Raw genomic sequence first — 23,314 nt, 5'->3', positions numbered from 1 at the left:
GGGCATTAAATTATTAGACAGCAGTGAATCGATTAGATCTAGTATTCAGAGGCTAAGCGGTATGTCTGCCGGGGGCTCAACGCACCTGAACTCCCTTATTCCTGGATATCTGTGTTCTCAAAGATTTTATAAATAAAATGTACGTTTTCACTAATTTTGAGAAAAAAATAAAATTGGCTCCAACAGCGAAAATCTGCACAAAAATGCAGGGATTTGGTGTTTTTATCAATGCACATTTCTGACAATTGGCGACACGGAAACCTGGAACTTTGTGACCGAGAACCCGTTGCAGATTTGGGTTTAATACGCGGGAAAATATTGTAAATACCAGACGGGGGAATCTTATTCAATGACGACTCCGTATTGTGTTTTTTTATTTTATTTGCACTATAGGGAAATTCCTAACAGGGAAGCAGAGGGTTTTGGGGCAGAGGGTGAAGTCCGTTATCCGGGTGACTGCGATGCGATGGAGAGACGGGTCACGTCCGGATCCATCCCAGACACTTCCTACTCTTTGGGAAAGTGACGGCACAGAAAGAAATCAACGATTTTTTGAAAAGCTGCTCTCAGCCGGGAAGCGAGACGCCAGCGGTTCTTCCCTCCGTCTTTGCGAGGAACTGGTGTACGATGGACGGTCACGTCGCTGGGGGTGGTGGTGGTGGTGCGTGGCTTGGCTCTGACCGGCTCCTCACTGCGCTCTCCGGATGGTATAGAGAGGAGGTCACTGTGGAGAGGTGTAAGAGGGTGACAGATCTCTTGGCCCTGTTCGGTGTCATCGAGGGCACGGCTGGTTTGGAAGTCGCCGGCAGCAGATGCCACGTTGTTATAGGGCAGGGGCTGGGAACGTTCTTGGTTTCCCAATGAGATCTGGGCAGGTACAGCGGTGGTTTTCTTGCTCCTCTTTCTCTCATGGGTTGAAGCCTTTGATGACGCTTTCATCTTCCGGTACGCTTCCAGAAGGGTCTCCTCGATTAGCTGCAGGTCCAGGTTTTGGGTCAGCTGGCGGCTATGTGATGGAATAATCAGGGTTACCAAAGAACATTGGAAAGATGTGCTGCCGTCTGGACCAACTAAACCTTCCTGCCGCGGTCCTGGTGGAGAAGTCACGGGGGCTGCATCTCCCTCTCCAGTTCCCAATGAGATCTGCGGTGGTTCTGTGGTGGTTTTCTCGCTCCTCTTTCTCTCATGGGTTGAAGCCTTTGATGACTTTTTCATCATCCGGTAAGCTTCCAGAAGGGTCTCCTCGATTAGCTGCAGGTCCAGGTTTTGGGTCAGCTGGCAGCTCTGTGATGGAATAATCAGCGTAACCAAAGAAGATCTGAAAGATGTGCCGCCATCTGGACCAACTAAACCTTCCTGCCGCGGTCCTGGTGGAGGAGTCACGGGGGCTGCATCTCGCTCTCCAGTTCTTATCGAAAGAGCCTTCCCTGCTGCAACAGCACAGCTTACGGCTATCACCGCTGGGATCAGAACCGCGAGAGCGGCTGCTTGATGGCAGAAGCAGTCATTCTCCGTCACGGGATCTTCCTAAACAGAGGGAGACATAAGGTGGTCAGTGTTGTCCGCAAGGCACTAGGTGGTGAATGAAGCTATTTGGTCATCACAAAGGCAGCGGTCATACATTAAGATATTAAGATCCAAAAACCAAACCTTGCCCAAATTTTACCCAAAGCCATCAGTTTCTTCCTTCTTACCTCATAATTGCACTCGTAGGTGGTTTCTGGTGGGACGCGGCTATCCTCTGGAAGATGATCAATCCAGATTACGACGTCCTGTAAGAGAAAAGAGGATTTCAGATACAGTGATTTGACTCGGTGCCGTCAACCAAGACAACGGGGTGAAAACTGCAAAATAACCCCAGAGTTACCCTACAGAACCGGGGAACGGGAGCCATAGGAGAACATCACGGCTCACCAAAGGCCAAGCTCTCCCGCTCTCCTATATCTCCGAGGGGAAAGTCTGTATGTAACAGATACAATAAGGCTCGTGATTTGCTGGGTTCCACAGGCTGAGCCGCAATTGGTTACAAAGCCCCCAGCTCAGGTTATTTTACCCCAGGGGGTGACGCCCAAATGATCCAAATCCCATGTTGTTGTGATGAAGCTTGGCGCGGTAGCATTACTCACCTGCAGAACATCTACTCCACAAACACTGAAAAAACTTGCAAGCAAAACAAGCAAAACGATCCTCATTCTCATCTCTATCGCTGAGAAATGGCTTTTGGTGACACCGACTCATCAATCTGCAGCCTGCCACCAGTGACATCACAATGGCATCCTGATGTCATCCGACACAAAACGGCACTTGGCTGAATTAAAGTGACGGCGTATCTGTCTAATGTCCCCACCAAACATTTCCACCCAGAAGAGAAACACGAGGGTTTCTGTTGTTTGGGGGTTAAATGAGTGAAACCTGTAAGCGCTGCAGGTCTGTAGCAGAAGGCGAAACTTTTTATTAGGCAAACATAGAAAAAGATGCAGCCTTACATAAGCTTTCAAGGCCTCAGCGGTCTCTTTTTTCAGATATGTCTTATTGCAACCGGCTATTATTATTATTGATTTATATATAGTGGCATCATATTCCGCAGAGCTGTACAATGTGTGTTGTTATTATTGTTGTATGTAGCGCCATCATATTCCGCAGCGGTGTACAATGTGTATTATTATTGTAATTGTTTTATATAGCGCCATCATATTCCGCAGCGCAGCACTTCATGGCCCCCAGAGGGCGCTGTGCTGGGTTTCAGATTAATAACGTTACCTATAGATTTTTCTTCCCCGATATATTTATTGTATCATTTTCACGTATTATGACTTTTCAGATATTGTCAAACATTAAATAATGCAAAGAATCTGTTTTGGAATAAATACTGCTACTAAACATACTATTAGTACCGAGTATTACCCAACGTTCTTTACAAATACACTGTTACATGTTATATGTATTCTAATACCTCCCATATTCCTTTAGCTCACCTTTCCTAGTCCCTGTCCTGCAATACTTTTACTAGTGTGTAATACTTCCTAAATCCCTCTAGATTGTAAGCTCCTCTGTGCTAGGCACTCCTCACCTGTTAGTCAGTTTGTTATGTTACATGCTACATGGTATGTCCTGTCTACCCATTGTACAGCGCTACGGAATTTGATGGCGCTATATAAAACAATCAATAATAATTAGCATGCAGGGCTGGCAGCCTGCCTGGAAGAGACTGCACTTTTTTCAATGATCAGCTGTAGAAGTGTTTTGGAACAGGCCAATTTCTGTCGGGAGGGGGGAATGTATATAAAATTCATTATCTTGTGCTCATTTTATCATGAAGCTACCAATAACTACTTGTTATTTTGCATTTACCAATATTTTTAACCCCTTTCCTAAATATATCACGGCGTCTTCTATTTTTAATCCCCTTTCGATTTCATGAAACATCCAGCCCCCCCTATTAAGATGCGCGTATTGGTACAGTCTGTTGCCCGGGACACGCTCCTGTAGATGTTGTAATGCGTGTGTTTTGAATCTTGCAGAGGCCGTTAGGGCGTGAGAGAATGCGCGTGCTCGATAAAAAAATTAACTCCTTGAGGGGCGGCCTGGTCCGCCTACTCTTTGGAATATTTGACAAAAAAAACAGAAAATGTAAAAATAAAATCAAATCTTAAAAATATTTTATTATTAATATGAAACATTTCCAACACAAATACAAAGAGTACATGAGTCAACATATTACAGAATGTGATGTGACATACAGAATATTATACGTCACTATCAATAATCTATCATCTATCCATATATATATATATATATGTAAATATATATATATATATTATCCATGTATCATTTATATTTGCCCCATATGGGGCTCGTGTACCATATGAGGTATGTAGATATATAAACATTAGGAGTAGCGTTATTCTGGTGTATCCTTCATCACGGGCACGAGGAGCGCGTCACATGGAAGTTCGGAACTGGGCGCGCACGGAAAAGCTGCTCTGAGGGAATAGTGAGCGCGCGCGGAGGCGCTGAGGAGATCGGGGGCGCGCATCTAGTTTCTGAGAGGAGCCGGAACGCGCGCTGTGAGGCAGAATCGCTGGGGAGCGCGCTGCGGAAGGTCGCGGGGTCGGTGCCGGGAGGTGTAACGGGTGTGCATACAGAGTGGCATGCCGGGAGCAGAAAAGTGAGGCCGGCAGGGATTGGAGGCGCGCGCTCGGTGCAAGCGGTACAGTGAGGGAGGCCAGGCTCGGCAGACATGGCTTTCTTTCGCCCGCTGTCATCCTCCCGAAGGAGTCACCGGTACCAGAGCTGCTGTGCGGCTGTCAGGTAACCTTCCGCGGCGGGGGCGCGCACGGGGGATACCTACATGTACCTATAATACTGGGGGTGGGTATTTACTACATGAATACTGGGGGTGGGTATTTACTACATGAATACTGGGGGTGGGTATTTACTACATGAATACTGAGGGTCATATGTAATCCATACACCGTTCTTATATGTGGAAGATATACCTTGTATGTGCGCGACCTCATGTAATTATTATATACTGTAGCAGGGAGTTATATAGACAGTATTCTCTGGGTTCTTGGGGAGGGGATTGTATGTATATAATATAGTATATGTGTATTTATAATATGTATGTAATGTTTCTGAAATGCATTATGGATATTTCACACCCTCCTTCATAGTATGGGGTAATATATACAGAAAATATATACCGTAACTCTGCCTTTATTTATGTGGGGTAATAAATGGAGCAAATCGTTTTTCTCGGGCCATCAAATATACCTGTCATTACCCCGTGGGGCGGCTCGGTCTACCTGGCATTGTATATACCTGGCGCTGTATACCTGGCATTACCCCCCTGGGGGGGCGCAGTATACCTGGCATTACCCCCTGGGGGGGGCGCAGTATACCTGGCATTACCCCCTGGGGGGGCGCAGTATACCTGGCATTACCCCCTGGGGGGGCGCAGTATACCTGGCATTACCCCCTAGGGGGGCGCGCAGTATACCTGGCATTACCCCCTAGGGGGGGCGCAGTATACCTGGCATTACCCCCTAGGGGGGCGCAATATACCTGGCGTTACCCCCTAGGGGGGGCGCAGTATACCTGGCATTACCTCCTGGGGGGGCTCAGTATACCTTGCGTTACCCCCTAGGGGGGGCTCAGTATACTTGGCATTACCCCCTAGGGGGGCGCAGTATACCTGCTATTACCTCCTAGGGCGGCGCAGTATACCTGGCATTACCCCCTAGGGAGGGGCGCAGTATACCTGGCATTACCCCCTAGGGGTGCGCAGTATACCTGGCATTACCTCCTAGGGGGGTGCGCAGTATACCTGGCATTACCTCCTAGGGGGGTGCGCAGTATACCTGGCATTACCTCCTAGGGGGGGCTCAGTATACCTTGCGTTACCCCCTAGGGGGGGCTCAGTATACCTTGCGTTACCCCCTAGGGGGGGCTCAGTATACCTGGCATTACCCCCTGGGGGGGCTCAGTATACCTGGCATTACCCCCTAGGGCGGCGCAGTATACCTGGCATTACCCCCTAGGGCGGCGCAGTATACCTGGCATTACCAGTGTTATTCCGTGGGGTAGGGAGAGTCCATAATGTATAGCGAAGTCAGGGAGGTAGAACCGCAGCTCTCCTGCAGACTCTCCCTTTACTGATTAGAGCCCAAAATAACAAGAGCCTGAGAAAACCTTCATTGAGGAGGCTCTGTTACAGAGAACGGAAGGAGATGCAGATAATGAACCCCTTCCCTCCATCTGCTGAGTAAGGAGGTATCCATAGAAACCGATATAAAAGAGCCCATAAAGTTATCCAAGGAACGAGCTGCTTGGTTGGCGATGCTTTAAGAACGCTGCCTGCAAAGAGTAAACCCCTCAACACCGGCAAAGTGTATCTGACCTCATCCCGTGTTAACCATACTCAACTGTTCAGTTTGGGGTCACTTTTACCTGTTTGTGAAAGAAAAGCACATTTTGTCTATTAAAACAACATGACGTGGATCAGAAATCCAGCGCAGACAGGGTTAATTTTGTAAATGACTATTATGGCTGGAAACGGCTGATTTTTTTATGGAATCTCTTCATAGGCCCTTTATCACTCCCATCACTCCTGTGTTCCAATGGCCCTTTATCACTCTCATCACTCCTGTGTTCCAATGGCCCTTTATCACTCCCGTGTTCCAATGGCCCTTTATCACTCCCATCACTCCTGTGTTCCAATGGCCCTTTATCACTCCCATCACTCCTGTGTTCCAATGGCCCTTTATCACTCCCATCACTCCTGTCTTCCGATGGCCCTTTATCACTCCCATCACTCCTGTCTTCCGATAGCACGTTGTGTTCGCTGATCCTAGTTTAACTTTAAAAGGCTGATCGATGGTTAAAATACCCTTTTGCGATTGTTGCAGCCAGAAAATTCATTGTTTTCTATGGAAATAAGCATTTATATAAAGCGTACTTGCTCTTCACACACCGTGTGGACGTCTCATGCTGAACACTGAAGTTGGAAGAAGAGGAAAGAGCCGCTGTCGCGTGTGTTCGTTTCTAAAGCCTCTACCGGCTGCTGGGAGACTTTTTCATAAAATAAAAATATACATTTCTTTCTTAAACACACTTTGCCTTTAAGGGGCACCTAAAGGAACAGTTATTTTTTTTTTTTTTACAGAACCATCCCAAATATAAAGACTGAAGTCCATTTAACCCCCCATCAGCTCCTGTAAAGGCCCCCCGTAGCCCACCGCACCTCGAGTGCCTCAGTCGCTGGTGCAAAATGCGTTGGGAGCACACGGAGGCTCTTCCACTGCCCATACATTCACCTTTATTACTGGATCCTTTAATTATAAATCAGGCATTCATACATGCTGAACACGCTATTCAGCTTCCCATGTACGTGTACCTGTGGGTGTATAAATATTTTTTGTTATAATGCTATATAAAATATTGAAATTAACTGATTATCATGTACATTACTGAGCATAGTTTTAATTTACTGAGAGGGTGGTGGATAAGTGGAACAGGCTCCCAGTAGAAGTGGTAGAGGGTAATACAGTGAGGGTATTAAACATGCATGGGATAGACATACGGCTCCTGAATCTATGACGAGACCAACGACTGATTATGGTTTTACATCAGGAGAAATTGGCAGAATAGACGGGGGCCGAATGGGGAAGCTTCTGTGTCTCTGTAGCTTCAGCTGCTGCAGTGATGAGAATCTTTGTGCTTTTCCTGAGCTGTAAATGCCTGAGCCCTGACAGCATCCACATTGCGTGGAATAGGATAAGACTCGGGGAGGGGGGGGCGGGAGGAAGTGATCAATTCACAGACCCCCCCCCCCCGCCGGAGACATCTCAGAGCGCGCAGGGAAATGTCTCACCGGAGGCAGACCGCCTCTCCGCATCCTTTGGCTCTTGGATGTAGAAAGGTCAAACGCCGGCTGGCGGTGTGTCAGCTGCTGACTCCAAAGGGGCTTTCCTGCCGCGGGGCCTGATAACCGGGGTGTACGTCATAAAGCAGCGAGCGTCCGGACCCCAGTTACAGGAGCATAACGGGCACTCGATGCTGGTCCCCCCCGGTCTGGCGGGAGGTGATGTTGCAGTGACATTGGAATGCGCGGTATTACCAGACCGTAAAGGGCTGGCACATGCTGCAAAGGGACCGTTCAGTCTCCCCGATAACCCTTCAGAGAAGACTGAGTATTGAAGTACTTTACTACTCTCTCTGCAGCTTCCCTCCTCCTGCCAGAGCCAACTCTTCTTGCCAGTAATTGAAGCAGGAAAGCTGTCTGCGCATGGGCACGGCGATTGGAAAATATCTGGGTTTTGCCAGAAGTGTTACAGAAAGTGGGGCTCATCCATCAAAGGGGGAAGCAAAGACAACCACAAGCCCCCCCCCCCAATGTTTTGTGTCTGTCCGTTTCTATTATGGCAAAAAGATAATTCAGTGCAAATACCGGCTCCCACTTCCTGTGGCATTTAACGGCAGGTGGTATTCTCTCCATGTAATGTAGTTGGAATCATAATAAAATCATGTGATTGCAGAAAACCGCCCAAAACAACTTATTTGATCGATTACTGTATACAGTTCGGGGGGGTATATTGCTGTATACAGTGCTGGGGGGGTGTTACCGTATATTACTGGTCTAAATGGCATTATGCTGAAGGCAAAAAATACATTTCCTGTGTAACTTCTCCATTTGGCTCCTGAATCTTAGACGGAACCAGCGACTGATTAAGTCTTTACAGTAGGAACCGGCAGATTAAATGGGGCCGGATGGGTCTGATCTGCCGGCAGCGTTCTGTTTCTATGAAGTCGTGGGAAAGCGCTCAGCCTGTAGACGCCGGCGTACACGCAGCTGCTGCGATTAGCCGCATGTAATGCATGCTGTCTGCAGCTGTATCTCTCACCCAGCGAAATGCTTCAGGCGGCTTTCTGTCCAAAGCACTTTTACTTTGAGTTCCACAAAAAGAAACAAACCGTGTCGGCGGATCCTTTATATGATGACCTATAATGTGGACGTGGATGAAAATCAACTCGCGTTACGGAGCGTGAATCCAGAGGGTCTCCCCATTATAATATATGTTTAATAAATCTGCTGGTTGCGCAGGCTGCGTCGCTGCTATTCGATAAAAGCGTATTATTAGGATTTACTAATTTATTATTCACTTCACCCGTCTTTTAACATCGGGGAAGTATAGTTTGATACCATAAAGTATGAACAGTGTTATGTAACACTTTATATCAGCAATTCTTATTGAGACAAAACTAAAAAAAAATATTTATAAAGTCGTGATTATGCTTCTTCTGCGTTACGAAGGGCCGATCCGGCCGAGCTTCTCCTGACCTTGCGAAATGCATATTTCAGCTTCTATCCGTCGAGCCGCCTCTTCCCGTATACTCACTGAGAGAATTCTGAGATGTTTTCCCCTTGACTCATAGTTTAGTGAATATCTGCCTCTGTGATCAGTGATGGATTAACCTTTGGCAGAGCTCCCAGTCACCTCCTTCTCCTCCTCGTTTGGCATCTAGGGTACAGTAAAAGACCATGCGCGCCTTTATGAAATGAGGCCCCGGGATATGATGTCCCGGCGGTTTGTCTTAATATATTATTATTATATAGCGGCTGTGCTGAGCTGGCAAAATGTCCATAGTGTAAATAGACCATTGGCCCATCAGAGATCTCCCCTGTAACTGGACGTGCGGCCCCAGGCCATTAGACCTCAGGGTGATTGTTCTATAGACATAGAGGTATAAGTGCAGCATGGTGATGGAATTTAAACCGCGTGCTCATAAAACAGGAGTCGTGCACTGTGACAAATACCATGACGTAATTCCCCTGACCTGTATAACAAATACACACGTGATAATGGCCCCTGACCTGTATAATAAATACACACGTGATTGTGCAAAGCCCGGCTGTGATCTGCCGCTTTATGGGGCTGTAATTCCCCAAAACTACAGGTGAGATAAGCCGGGAGCGCCTGTGAGATGGCATTCGCTTCTTACATCTCGTTTCAGGCGGATCCCCCCGGGCCGGCACGGGTTTTCCCAGGGGCCGAAGTTCAGTCTGTATGGAAAGGATCACGTTGTGGGCAGGTCGTTGGATAAATGCCTGTCTCGGTTGCCGTGTGGATGGGTGACGGCTGCCGAGCAACGCCAGGGTTTGTTGTAGTGACTTTGCTGTTGCTGCGGCGCTGTGGAATTTTTTCCCTGAGTCTGGTGATAACTCAGGCATTGTACCCGCGCGTTAAATACTTTAACACCTTTAAGAAGCACGCGTGTAAAAGCATTTAAATGCAGTATTAATTTTAGGCGCTGGCCTAAGCCCTGCCAGTTTCACCCCCCTGGGTGCGGTGTCCTTCTGAGCGCTAGCCTATGATGTCATATCCTGGTGCTCCTCCTTTTAGAGGCACGAGGTACCGGGCCGAAGACGCTGCCTTTAACTAGTTCATTGAGCAGCCATGCCACAGGGGCCCTGATCGTCCAATAACACGGTTGGCTCCCTGTTCTATGGCAGAGGGGCTCCTGTCGGCCGAGGGCAGAAAACCCCACGGTCTGTATCTCCCTATGGATCTCTGTATTTTCTGTGGGGAATAATAAAAGATATATATAAATATATATTTTACACTATATCTTATTAAGAGTTAAGGTAGTTCTGTTGTTGGTTTTCCTTTTCTGTCTGTATTTAACCCGATTTTGCATAGGTAAGATAATGTGGTGGGATTGTTACATCGTGTAGAAGGCTGGAAAGGGGATAGCATGTGGGGGGAATAAGCAAAAGCTGTCCATTCTATACTTTATGCCCTGGTTTCAGCTCATTGGTTAAGTGATTTACTCTTTCTCAAGGTAAAACCTGCTGTTGGCGGGGCCATAACACCCATTGTCCTCAGCCGAGCCCTGCAAACCCACCGCTGCCTAAGAGCCTTCTGTGGAACACCCACGAAAATGATACCTCTTTATTACACCTCTTCGGTTACAGGTCCCTGCGTATTGGCAGCAGCTCGTGAGAAATCCACCTAATGTTTGATCTTCATGTTTCTAATCGGACGCTCGTTATAAGCTTAGAGTTATTATTGTAATTTACCAAAATATCCTGCAAAACAGCGACCGTACGGCTTAAGCTTTGAGCTCCGCGGCGATTGCTCCATACATAGAGTTCATTCGAATGTTTTTATCATTTTATTTATATGGCGCCAACTATTTCCGCGGTGCTTTTTCCAGTCTGGTGAGCTGATGCGTTGGGTAACGAGCCCGGCTCGCACGCTTGCACTCATACTTGCACTCATACTTGCACTCATACTTACACCTTAGTGATAAAGGAGCAGTACATTGGTTTTCCAGGCAGCGTGAGGTGAATCAGCCATTGCCGGTTTGGTTTATTGGAAGCCGTTGCCCATGTACTGGCGGGCAGGCGATGGGGCACGTGCGCTGCTTTCACCATTAGCGGGCAGGTTCATGATTGACACCCGCCTGCCGACCAGGCCGGCTCTGTCCCCGGTTATGAACAGACACAGCTTTCCGGGGCCGAAAGTGACTCGGTTACGATGTTACTATATGGGCGGCTTTCATAATAATAAAGAGCCCCAGGGAACCGTCCCACAGGCTCTGTTGCAATCTGATACGGCGTGAAGCTTGTTTACTCTCACACCCTTCGGTAATAACGCAAGCCGCTTTTATCTGCTCCTGGGAACACAAACAGCGATGGGCTCCGTGCTCTGTGAATGTGTGAAGCATTGGGTATACGTGGAGGACGCCGGGGACATTATGACATCAGAGCAGAAAATGTAAAAAATCACTAAATAAACCTCCCCAAAACTCACTGTACATTTGGGGGTCCATGGGGGTAACTCTTTTCACCCCAAGTCCCGAAGTACAGAAGGTGACATCAGATATGTGATATGACATCACTGGACAGTTGGACTATGAAATCATTAAATGAAGTAATGGGTGATGTGGTCCCGGCCGTCATGCTCGGGTCTTTCTTTCTGTCTGTTCTGGGCTGAGTTGCTCCATGCGTCTCCGTACAGCTATTTAGGGTCAGCAGAATGCAGCCATCCCCTCTTCTCTTCCCGTTTGCGCTTTCCCCCATCTACCGGTTATCTTCATCGCCGCGCGCTACGTAAATGGGGTAATAACCTTTTGTGTGCTGTAGGCTCTCTGACACACAACGTGTGAATAGCAGAGCTTTATCATCGGCTGTGAGTAGAGATCTTACAGGCAGGGGACGAGTGATTTAATAATAAGCGTATAATAATAATAATAATAATAATAATAACTTCTTCCTTCCTCTGCTTTCAGCTGCAGTCGCCTGAGAAGAATACAAGGCATCCTCGCCAAAAGCAGCAAGTCGACAGCAGATGGAATTTTGTGCATTTTAGGTAAAGGATTAGATCGAAATGCTTCTCACTTTCTTAAAGCCTAGCTCCAAAATACTGACGGCACAAGGGCCGGTAAATGTATATTCAATGTATAGTGGCGTGGAGTCAAATGATCCGTATAACACATGCTGAGCGTTTTCACGTTATCATTTGACCCCAGGCCGCTATACATCGAATATCTCTGCCCCCTGCCTTGGGGAAGGGAGCTCCCGCGCGTCTCGTTCTGCTGGCGTGTATCCGGATGTATCGCTGCCAGGTAACGGGCGGACGCCCAGCTGCTGTTTTGGTTCACAAACAAGAATTGACGCCATCATAAGTGAGATCTGCTTCTTTTTAAACCATGCTCTTTCCATCAAGGAGCTCGCGTGCAAAGTGGCCCCCGTTGTGTTGTCGGCTTCCAGGGGAAACGTGTCCACCCGTCACACGCAGCAGACGTTCTAGAGTTTGGGCTTCTGCTTGTCTGCTGTAAATGGGACTTTTTGGCTCCATCCAGCTTTTATGGGTGTTGTCGGCTCATCGCTGGCCGTGGTTAGAAACGACTTTCTATGAGGGCTCCTACCATAGACCGAGTCTGGTAAAGTTTGCAAGCTGACCGTTCTGCCTGTGAGCAAACTAGAACGGTGACCGATAACCTTGCAAAGATAAAATTATTTTTTCACTGTTATTTCCAAGCAGCTGGTTTCTAAAAAAGATACCATTCATGTTTTCTTTTTCCTTCTCGCTCTTCGTGTTTTGTAGGAATCGACAGCCGGTACAATGAAGGATGCAAAGAACTCGCCGACTATCTGCTTTTTGACTTATACAACCAAAGAAACACCGACTTTGAAAGAACGGGATTTGCTGAAGAAGTTCTGGATGGTGAGAATACGTCGCAGTTACTGACCAGTCCCTGTGTTGAGGAGGCGTTTGCGCTTGGAGACCATTAAACGATGATTTATTTCTTTTTTGTCTCTGTTACAGATGTCATTATCCTAATCAAATCTGACAGAGTCCATCTGTATTGCAATCCTGTGAACTACGCGTATCTCCTGCCGTACGTGGGCTGCTGGAGGAACTTACACGTCCACTGCCTGACTGAAAGCGAGGTGGGTATACGTGGCGCGGCCCTTGTCCTGTAGACGTTGGCAAGCTGGCCCTTGTTAGCATGTGAGCCGGGCTCAGTGTTGGCCACTTCCAAATACTTTTAATGTAATCATGTCCTGTTTATATCTAGGTTGCTCTTGATTGTTGTAACATGCGAATGCACGGCAGTGATATTGGGTTTCGTTGTAATCTGCGATAAAACCGGGAGCCAAAAGCTTTATAGTCCTTTGGGTTATTCCCAGGCTCTTGGGCTAGAGGAGCCTCCTTAAGCCGGGGCAAGTAGTAACAGGATTGATGGCCATTGATAAGACATGGCCAAGGGCAGTTCTCATTAATTACAGACCCAGGAGGAAAGCAAAACGTGTTTTGGAAGACTGGTCCCGAAGGCAGCAGGAACAAATTAACTCTTTGAACACCAAACAGAACAGTGTATCCCTGTCCTGTGTAAACCTATTGATAAAATGTGGGGAGACAAACATGTTTATTGTTCTCTGGCTGTATTCATTGCTTTGTGTAGATTGTCAACCAGTTTATAGGGGGGGGGCTAGAGGCATGCTGCATGCCAGGATACACAGGGTTTGTGTGTACATTAGAGTGTCCATGGCATTTGTGCTTTGTAATTAGTAACGTTTGCTGCTTTTGTAGTATGAAGATGAGGAAGCCGCTGAAGAATTTAAGATAGCCAGCTTTGTAAACATGGTTCGGGACTGTGGCCGCATTGGGATTCCCTACAGCTCCAGAGGTGAGTTGGCACATGTGGGGTGCGTTTAGAAATACTGTAACAACCTGCGCCTGTTACTGATGTGCTTCAATGGGAGGCTTTTCTGGTCACGCCTTGTGTGATCGGTCGGCGGTGATCATCAGGGTATCCCTTACGCTGTCCTGATGATTCCAGGGGTCTCGGCTGTGCCATTGCAGGATATGAATGGCCACGGCCTCTATTTGGGCATTTAATTGCTGTCAGTGTACACTGCGCCTGCTGTACTCCTGCAGACCACGTTTCCCGCGCAAGCAGCAAGATACAACAGAAGACGTGCTGCTTTCTTATGGGACCCTTGTTTTGGGGACATCATAAAACTTCCTTTATCATGATGGGGTTAATAAAGTACATTTGGTCTGAATATGACTGATCTGTCTGCACAGGTCACCTGCAAATGTTTGACATGTTTATCGTGGAGAAGTGGCCCATCGTGCAGGCTTTTGCCCTGGAGGGCATTGGCGGCGGCGGATTCTTCACCATGAAACACGAGGTAATTATTGTGGGCTTTGTTATCGTATTTGAAATAAATACCAGTATAGAATTCTGTTAATTTCTGTCAAATTAATGAAAAATCATATAGTGTTCACCTCAGAGGGAACATCGCATACAACACATTTCAAAGTGGTAAGAAGCATTATGGCGGGGGCATGGAGGTTTCTTACGGTGTGATGTGCATTTGTTTTGCAGTTGGTGGATGTCAGCGAGTCGCTTTGGAAGACGTACAGCGTAATGGACCCCGTGTCATTAGAGGCCTTGCTTACAGAGGTAATATTTCCAAACAAAAACACAGGTTTACAGATATCCCTGTCCCCTCTCTGCATGCGGGGTCCTGGTGGGGTAGTTAACATTTTCCCTAATTAAACATGCAGCCAGTCCTTTCCATTTATTTATATAATGGCAGCATATTAATAAGCGCTGTTACGATAGAAACAGTGAAAATATTTTACAAAGGACATTACAAATGACCATAACGTTAACACAGGCCTGTGGGTTATCCTGCCGCGATTAATTGTTTCCAGGTCTGTCTCGTAGGGAAGAATTATTTTATTGTAGGGGATTTTGTTTCGATGTCCACTTTGTCCCAAAAAGATTTATAAACAACGGTAGTTTCCCCGCTGTGAATTAAAATAAGATGACCTTCTCGTTTTGAAATCTTTAGGATCTGGTCACATTCGAGCATCAATGGACCAACTTCTTCTCCAATTTTGAAACGGAAGTTCCTTTCATCCTAGAGCTGTCTGAGTGCCAGGCTGGGGAGGTGAGCTCCGGGCGGACGGCCTTTTATATTCAAACAACACATTATTTTCAATTTGTCGAATTCAGCGTGATTTGTAATGGTTTGTGCTCTCCTTATATAAACTGTGTTTATATATGAGTGTGGAAGGGGGTCATATATATAAATGGAGTATGAGGGATTTAAATGCTCGATTATAAGACGACATGTTTCTGGGATTTTGTAGGACAAACCCAGAAACATGAGTAATATTATATATTGTTGAATTTTTATTTCTTGTTTTTTTTTCTCCTCTAATTTGTTTTACATTTCCACCCCCCCCTTTTTTTTTTTTTGTAAATCAAGATTTTTATTGGTTTACATATGAAAATAAGGGTAATATTATATATTAATATAATATATACTATGTCTGCTACAGTATTGATAAGGTATATGTCATGAGCTGGAACACACGATCACCATTGTTTATAATGTGTCCTGTATTCTTTTTGCAGCCATTCAGAAGTTATTACAACCATGGGATGCTGTCCAGCCATATCTCGGATAACAGGTACTGGCTCGCTTTCTCTGTGCTGCTGGGGAGATAAGTTCCTTCGACTTTGTTTAGAAAGTGAGTTTAATGTTATAAAAGCAGCCACATCACCATAGCAACCAATGGAACGACCAGTCAGCGGCAGTTTGGTTGCTCTGGGTTTAGAGTGCTTTTACATCCTTTGCACGGAAACCGCTTTTTATACACCGTTCCTATTGTCTTTCGCTTCCCTTCTGCCTCGTGACTGCACGCAGCTGTCCTGTTTTATGGGTGAATTAGTTACATTTTGGAATTTTCAGTTTATAAGGACATAGCCGTATGTTCACGCATAGCTATATCTTAGGGCAGGGGTCCGCAAATTTGGTTTGGATCTAGGAGCCAGACAAAAGTTAGGAACTAACCCCCCCCGATCATGCTTTTATATCGTCCGGGGTTTGTCAAGCCTTGCCATACATTTAGACACGGTAATATCTTATGCTCATAAACACTAACGCCTTACAGTAACACACACGCTAACATTCCACACTTGCTAACACCATACACTATTACACACACTAATACTATATGCTGACATACACACACACGCTAACGTTCCACACTTGCTAACACCATACACTATTACACACACTAATACTATATGCAGACATACACACACACACGCTAACGTTCCACACTTGCTAACACCATACCCTATTACACACGCTAATACTATATGCTGACATACACACTCATGCTAATGCCATACTGTAACATAAACACCATACACGCTAGCACCACACCCGTATAGACATGTGCACACACACTGACTCCGGCACTTTAAATTTTCACACTTACTCTGACAATATAGTATACACACACATACACACTACTCACCTCGTCGGACGAGCCACGCCACGGCTTATCTTCTGCAATCGTGAACGCGCGCCCTGTTTTCCTGCAGGGGCGCGGTGTAGTCAGCACAGGAACATAATGCACGTTTTAGTTTGTTTGGTTCTTGTTTTTTTTACACAAAACATTCATATTGATTTCAGTAAAACTATTTTACACATTTTTTACGTTCTAAGCACATTTGCTGACTATAGAGTCTCATTGTGCAGACAGCCGAGGCGTCTCCTGTTGCTTTCGTTGCTGATCTTTGCGCTTTGCCTTTTAGGTACGCTGCGACTGTAGGAAGCCTGCCAGATATCCCACGTGATCCATAGTTAGCTCAAGCTCTTAAGAAGCGGCTCCTAGAGAATACTCTTAACTATAGATTATAAGAAAGCCCCCACAATTATGTTACAGCTGGAAATGTCCTTGATTTCCCTGAAAGCAGCTGAGTGACCCCAAACTTTTGAACTGTAGTGTATGTGATTTTATTTCAGCAACTCCCCTCTGTATCACGAGGGATAAGCACTCGTATGCTACAATGCAGCAGCGGCATCACGCCGAGCCGTCTGTATAGTGATCAGCGTCATGTACTCTGTTTCAGTCCGTGTAGACAGCCCTTCGTCCTGTTCGGGACTCATTCCACCAGAGACAACCTGAAGCCGGGCAGCCTGATCTTTCCATCCGAAGGCCATCTGGTCAGAAACACCGGTTCTGGAGGAGGCACGGCCAAGCATATGGTACGAATCCTTATTAACGCCATGTTATATGTGTACTGCAGGAGCGGGCAGCCTACCTTCCCGTTCGTCAGGATCTGCATGATTATTCCTTCCCTCTTTAACGCATATGATAGATGATTGTCGCCTTTAAATTAACAAAAGCACCCCCTCCGCAGACCATGGCTTCCCTGAAATAAAACTCAACTCAAAGTTAACTTAGGTTTAAGAGCTACAGTCACAAGTCTGAATAATTTAATGAGGCTAAAAGCTACGTTGGCCGCTAATCCTTTTAATAGGAAAAGTGAAAGTTTCTGCAGGACAGGGAATGCGGGGGGAGGGGCTGATTGTGCGCTTGTTTTTGTGTGATTAGTAATTGAATTGAATATGCTGATGGATTGCAGGTGGCCCAGTGCGTGTCTCCTAAAGGTCCTTTGGCTTGCGCACGAACATACTTTTTTGGAAGCACCCACATTCCTTACTTAGGTAAGCGAAATTAGGCTGTCTGGCGTGAAAATACTTTTTTTATATAATATAATACAGCTTGCAAAAAGTGATTCATATCTTCAATAATTATCTGTAAATGCCATGGATAGGTAAAATTCATCGTAATAATGTAAATTATATGTATTTGAACTTTTATTTTTTTGGGGGGGTTGGGTGGCAGTGACTGTGTGTAATTATAATGGGAAAGGTTTTTTAAGTTTCCTATTCATTTTTGTACACTAAATATACATTATATAACAAAGAACGTGAAAAAAAAACAGATATGAAATGAGAATGTTCTTTAAAAACCCCTCTGTTATTCATGGCGTGTGGCTAACAGATGCGTTGTTAGCTGGTCGTTGCGCGGAGCTCAGCTGCCATCTTTAAGTTTTATTTCACTTCTCTTTAGGTAAAGACAATGAAGCACAAAGCAAGAATGAGCACATGTGAGTATGACGCCGTCTGCCGGCACCACTCACCGCACGTACCGCCGAGCGGGGGACGGACAATGGCCGCTCTGTTAGAAGAGCTGAATTGTGCGCGTCGTGCGGTATACGTGGCACATGGCCGCGTTAATAATGCGCATATCATTAAATAATTCTGCTATTTCTGACAAGAAGCCAGTAGAGTATTTTAGAACAAAGAGCACGCAAATCGTTCAGTATGTGATATTATGAATTCATATGGCTTGCTTTATAGTGATGTTTCCTCTTTGACCGTTCTATTGGGTTCTTTATGGCTGGTGACACCCGCGGTCCCTGGTTACAGAGTGCATACGGCTGGAGACCACTCAGCGAACACCTGCCATTTCTAGTATCTGAGTAAAGACACATTTTCAAAAATATTGCATGGTTTTGTTTTTTTCTAAATGCTTCTGGTATTAACATAGTTTTTTCAGACAGCTGCATATTAGCTTTCATTGTTATCTGGGCCGAATCTACTAGACAAACGTCCCAACTCCTTATACTGCCTGTCGGAAACAATAGGATATCGTACTATTAATCACCCAGCCAACAGTGTTACTATTGAAAGTCTATAGAGGGCCAGACTTCATTAGCATTGCCATAAACAGTCAGCTCAGTGCGGTGTTTGAGCCGGGAAAGTGACCTGAAATATCACAACTGACAGCCGTGGCACCTCCAGGTCTGCAGATAAAGGGACGGTGATATTACTGTATACAGCTCGGGGGGGGGGGTATATTACTGTATACAGCGGGGGGGGGGGTTATATTACTGTATACAGCTGGGGGGGTATATTACTGTATACAGCTGGGGGGGTATATTACTGTATACAGCTCGGGGGGGTATATTACTGTATACAACTTGGGGGGGATATATTTACTGCAAATGCTCAAGAAGAAAAATTATTTTTCTATTTGACTTCCCCTTTAAGTTAAAAAAAAAAAAAATGCCAGTGTCATCTAACCCAAGGGATAATGAGCCCCGAATGTGTAAGTGGCCATTCTTGTGTATGAATCAGTTTAGTGAAAAATAACTTAAACCGTGAAAAAAGATTGTATGTGAAGCTCCCAGAAACACAGAGACCGACGTGGCCTCTGCTTTTTTGTGCCAACAGTTAGTTTAAATGTACTTCTGTCTGATATCACTGCTGTTGCTTTGTGCTCCTAGCAATTCAGATTTATGACCCCCCCCCATCCTTTTATTTTGTCTGCCTTTTGAAGTGTCGGACCCACTAATGCCGCATTATATATAATTATGTACACCCTGCCTTGCAGATGGTCGCTAAGAGACAGGACTGTCACAAAGACTTCACGTCCCAACATGATATGATGATCTTATCGTATGATTTACATTCTGTTTCTTCCTTTTAAGTTCCGCGCTCTCCCAAATCTACGCTGCGCTGGTTAAAGCCGTTCTCGCCGGCATCGCAAGCTACGTCAAACATTCAAGTTTTACAAAGGTAATTAGTGACATCATCGAAGAAACTTCACCCAACAGGATGATTTCTGTGTTTTTTTTACATAATGTTATGGTGGCCTCCACTCCCCAAACTTCAGTAGATTTAACCCCCTCCAGGGTGGGCTTCTGTTCCTTCTGAACGTTTGGTACATACAGTGTTATTGTGCTGCCCACACACCCAGATCTAACGCTATTCTTCAATTGCTAAGTAAATCATGGGAGTTAGCGTACAAAGATAGCAAAGTTTTATGGTACACAGCCATTCCAATGTTTGGGGTCACTCAGCTGTCTTCCTGGAGAGCAGGGACATTTCTGGCTGTAACAGAATTGTAAAAGGGTTTTCTAACCATCAATTAGCTTTTTAAACTTAAACTTGGATCAACGTACACAATGTGGTAACATATAGTACAAATAATACATAAGGTTGAAAAAAGACCGAAGTCCATCAAGTTCAACCCTTTTACCAAACCTTCCTACTCCTCACCCAAAAGAAGGCAAAAAAAAACCCTAATTAAGCTACTTCCAATTCTTCTTCTTGACTCCAAAAGGCAATCAGATTTCTCCTTGGATCAAACAGCTCTAAAATATTTATTCTGTTTAAAGCCCTATTGTGGTATTGGAAGACAGGAGTGATGGGAGTGATAAAGGGCCTCTGTACGCCTATAAAGAGATTCCATTAAAAATCAGCTGGTTTCCCACTACAATAGTCATTTACAACATTAACCCCGTTTGCGCTGGATTTCTGATTCATTTCATGTTACTTTAATGGATAAGATTTGCTTTTCTATTTGAACAGTTGTGTGTGTGTGTATATATATATATGTTTGTATGTGTGTGTATATATGTGTGTGTGTGTGTAATATATATATATATATATATATAGTGTGTGTGTGTGTAATATATATATATAATGTGTGTGTGTAATATATATATATATAGTGTGTGTGTGTGTAATATATATACCGTATTGGCTCGAATATAGGCCGCACTTTTTTCCCCCACTTTAAGTCTTTAAAGTGGGGGTGCGGCCTATATTCGGGGTCTAGTGCCCGACGCCCGGGACATGCAGTCCCGGGCGCCGGGCAGGTAGCGGGGTTAGGATACAGATCCCCCGCAGCGGTGCAGGGGACCTGCATCCTACTCTCGGATGTCCTCAGACAGCCTCCCCTGCCAGCACTTCCCGCGGGGGGGGTGCCGGCACGGGAGGTTGTCTAAGCGCATCGTCTGGACGGTCACCGGCTGCAGCGATGCGGGTAAACAGCCTCCGGGTTGTTTACCCGCATCGCCGCAGCCGGTGACCGTCCACACGATGCGTTTTACCTCTGACCCCCCCGACTTACCGGAGCAGACTCCCGGGTGTCTTGCGGGGGACATCTACGCAATACGTGTATACAACTTCCGGTTGTATACGCGTATTGCGTAGATGCCCCCCGCCGGCCCCGCAAGACACCCGGGAGTCTGCTCCGGTAAGTCGGGGGGGGAGGAGGAGGAGGACAGTGGCAGCATATCTCGGGGAGGGAGGACAGTGGCAGCATATCTCGGGGGGGGAGGACAGTGGTAGCATATCTCGGGGGGGGGGGAGACAGAGTGGCAGAATGTTTTTTTTTTTTTTTTGGTGCTTTTTAACCCCTTCGCGACCTTTGCCGGTTCAGGACCGTCATAACAAGAAGGTCACTAAATGACCTTTGACGGTCCTGAACCGTCAAAAAATTAAATAAGCTTAGAAAGTGATCAAGGATCACTTTCTTCGCTTAAACGGCCTTGCTGCAATGCCTCGATGTCGAGGCATTCAGCAAGGCCGAGATCGGCATCGGGGGCCATGTCTGGCCCCTCCCCGGGGCGTCAACAGCCGCCATACACTGTATGGCGGCGGACGCCCGTTTTAAAAGCGTTTAGGAGGCGATCAACGATCGCCTCCTAAACTTAAATGGTGTCGCTGGAATGCCTCGATCAGGAGGCATCCAGCGACACCAAACACTTACCGCTGCCGGTGATCTTCGCCATCAAGCAAGATGGCGGCGGCCCGGGAAATAAAACCATAAAGATGAAAAAGTTCGCTAGAGGGTCTCCAGACCCTCTAGAGAACTGGCTCCACTTGCTGGTTGAATACAGGTACTGCATTCAACCATGCAAGTCAATGGAGCCCAGCTTTCTAATCACTATGTGATTAGTAAAATATTCAAAAAAAAAATAAAAAATGGAAAAAAAAATTAAAAAAAATGTGCTAACATTTAAAAATAATTATGCAGTGATGTCACTAGATGAACCATCCAGTACCAGCAAAATGTGTTAAAAAAAAATAAAAAAAGTATTAAAAAAATAAAATTAAATTAAAAAATAAAGTTTATTATTTTGAGCAAGTGCTAAAATTTCTCAAAAATCTCAACAAAGAGTTAAAATAAAAGCACTTCAAATACCCAAGGGGTATCTAATATAAAAAAAAATGGCTGAAGGGGTAAATTGGAGTGGCCTAGCTCAAAGATAGGGCATAGGTACAGACTGACCAAAATGGAGAAAAAAAGCGCACTTCCCAAATGTGACATTTTAAATCTGAAACAACCCGACAAACCCATGCATGTCGGGTATCACTGCACTCAGGAGATGTTCCTGCACACACATTGGGGTGTTGTTTGACAGTGACATATACCAGAACCTGTATATCTATAACTAAAGTACAATTTGTGTGAAAAAAAATTACTATTACAAAATTTGACAAAGTGTAGTTCTATAATTGGTGCATGGAAAGGGTTAAAATAACAGCATTTGGAATACCCTGGGGTGTCTAGTTTTCAAAAATATATGGTTTAAATGGGTTAAATTGAGTTAACCGGCTTCAAAGATATTCCAAAGAGGAGATGGAGGCAGAATGACCAAATGACCACCTGAATTACGCATGCCCCAAAAGTAGCCTTTTACCAGCCAAACAATCTGACAAACCCATGCATGTGGGGTATCGCTGTACTCAGGAGATGTTCCTGAACACATATTGGGGGGTTGTTTGACAGTGACATATACCAGAACCTGTATATCTATAACTAAAGTACAATTTGTGTGGGAAAAAAAAATAAAAAAAATATTACTATTACAAAGTTTGACAAAGTGTAGTTGTATAATTGGTGCATGGAAAGGGTTAAAAAAAACAGCATTTGGAATACCCTGGGGTGTCTAGTTTTCAAAAATATATGGTTTGAGGGGGTTAAATTGAGTTAACCGGCTTCAAAGATGTTCCAAAGAGGAGATGGAGGCAGACTGACCAGATTTGTTAAAAAAGATTTGGAAATCATAAAACGCTGCTTGTACTTATTGTCCTCTAACTTACAAAAAACAGCAAAAAAACATAAAAACATTGGGTATTTCTAAACTCAGGACAAGTAGTAGAATCTATTTAGCTATTTTTTTTACTTGCTTTTTTAGGTGAGTAAAAGATTTTTCAAATAAAAGTCATAAAATGTGTTTTTTTTTCAATTTTTCACCATGTTTTTTTTATTTTTTTTATAGTAAATAAGATGATACGATCACAATAATGGTATCTGAAGAAAGCCTATCTTGTCCTGAAAAAAAAAAATATAACTTATGTGGGTACACTAAATGGGTGAGGAGAAAATTACAGCTGAACACAAGCACCACAAAAGTGTCAAAACAGCCTCGGTCCCACAGGGTACAAAACGAAAAACGAGCCCGGTCCTTAAGGGGTTAAAGAAAAAAACTTTTTCTTTAAAAAAGCACCAAACTTTTAGGGGGCGGCCTATATCCGAGCCAATACGGTATATAATGTGTGTGTGTAATATATATATATAATGTGTGTGTGTGTGTGTAATATATATATAATGTGTGTGTGTGT

At 45.1% G+C, this 23,314-nt stretch overlaps 2 protein-coding genes across 2 annotated transcripts in view; one reads left to right on the top strand and one right to left on the bottom strand.

Moving 5' to 3' along the window:
* Positions 1–363: 363 nt before the first annotated feature.
* LOC128477980 (uncharacterized) lies at positions 364–3,988 on the bottom strand. The gene is made up of 3 exons (XM_053458111.1): positions 3,889–3,988; positions 1,695–1,772; positions 364–1,527 (listed from the first exon to the last, which is right to left on the bottom strand). Exon 3 carries the CDS (start codon positions 1,216–1,218, stop codon positions 508–510), a length of 711 nt encoding a protein of 236 aa, XP_053314086.1. The 5' UTR covers positions 1,219–1,527; positions 1,695–1,772; positions 3,889–3,988; the 3' UTR covers positions 364–507.
* Positions 3,989–4,075: 87 nt separating this feature from the next.
* DNAAF9 (dynein axonemal assembly factor 9) overlaps positions 4,076–23,314 on the top strand; it is a 36,422-nt gene continuing 17,183 nt past the window's right edge. The window contains exons 1-13 of the mRNA XM_053458110.1: positions 4,076–4,311; positions 11,797–11,876; positions 12,615–12,734; positions 12,837–12,961; positions 13,605–13,701; positions 14,103–14,209; positions 14,407–14,484; positions 14,879–14,977; positions 15,448–15,503; positions 16,957–17,092; positions 17,473–17,554; positions 17,964–18,000; positions 19,387–19,474. Of these exons, the coding sequence (XP_053314085.1) occupies positions 4,241–4,311; positions 11,797–11,876; positions 12,615–12,734; positions 12,837–12,961; positions 13,605–13,701; positions 14,103–14,209; positions 14,407–14,484; positions 14,879–14,977; positions 15,448–15,503; positions 16,957–17,092; positions 17,473–17,554; positions 17,964–18,000; positions 19,387–19,474 (1,176 nt within the window). The 5' untranslated portion in view covers positions 4,076–4,240. The remainder of the gene's footprint in view (positions 4,312–11,796; positions 11,877–12,614; positions 12,735–12,836; positions 12,962–13,604; positions 13,702–14,102; positions 14,210–14,406; positions 14,485–14,878; positions 14,978–15,447; positions 15,504–16,956; positions 17,093–17,472; positions 17,555–17,963; positions 18,001–19,386; positions 19,475–23,314) is intronic.

The sequence above is a fragment of the Spea bombifrons genome, chromosome 1 (assembly GCF_027358695.1).
Source record: "Spea bombifrons isolate aSpeBom1 chromosome 1, aSpeBom1.2.pri, whole genome shotgun sequence".
NCBI lineage: Eukaryota > Metazoa > Chordata > Amphibia > Anura > Pelobatidae > Spea > Spea bombifrons.
Note: the sequence above shows the minus strand (reverse complement) of the source record. Positions and strands in the feature narration are given on the sequence as shown.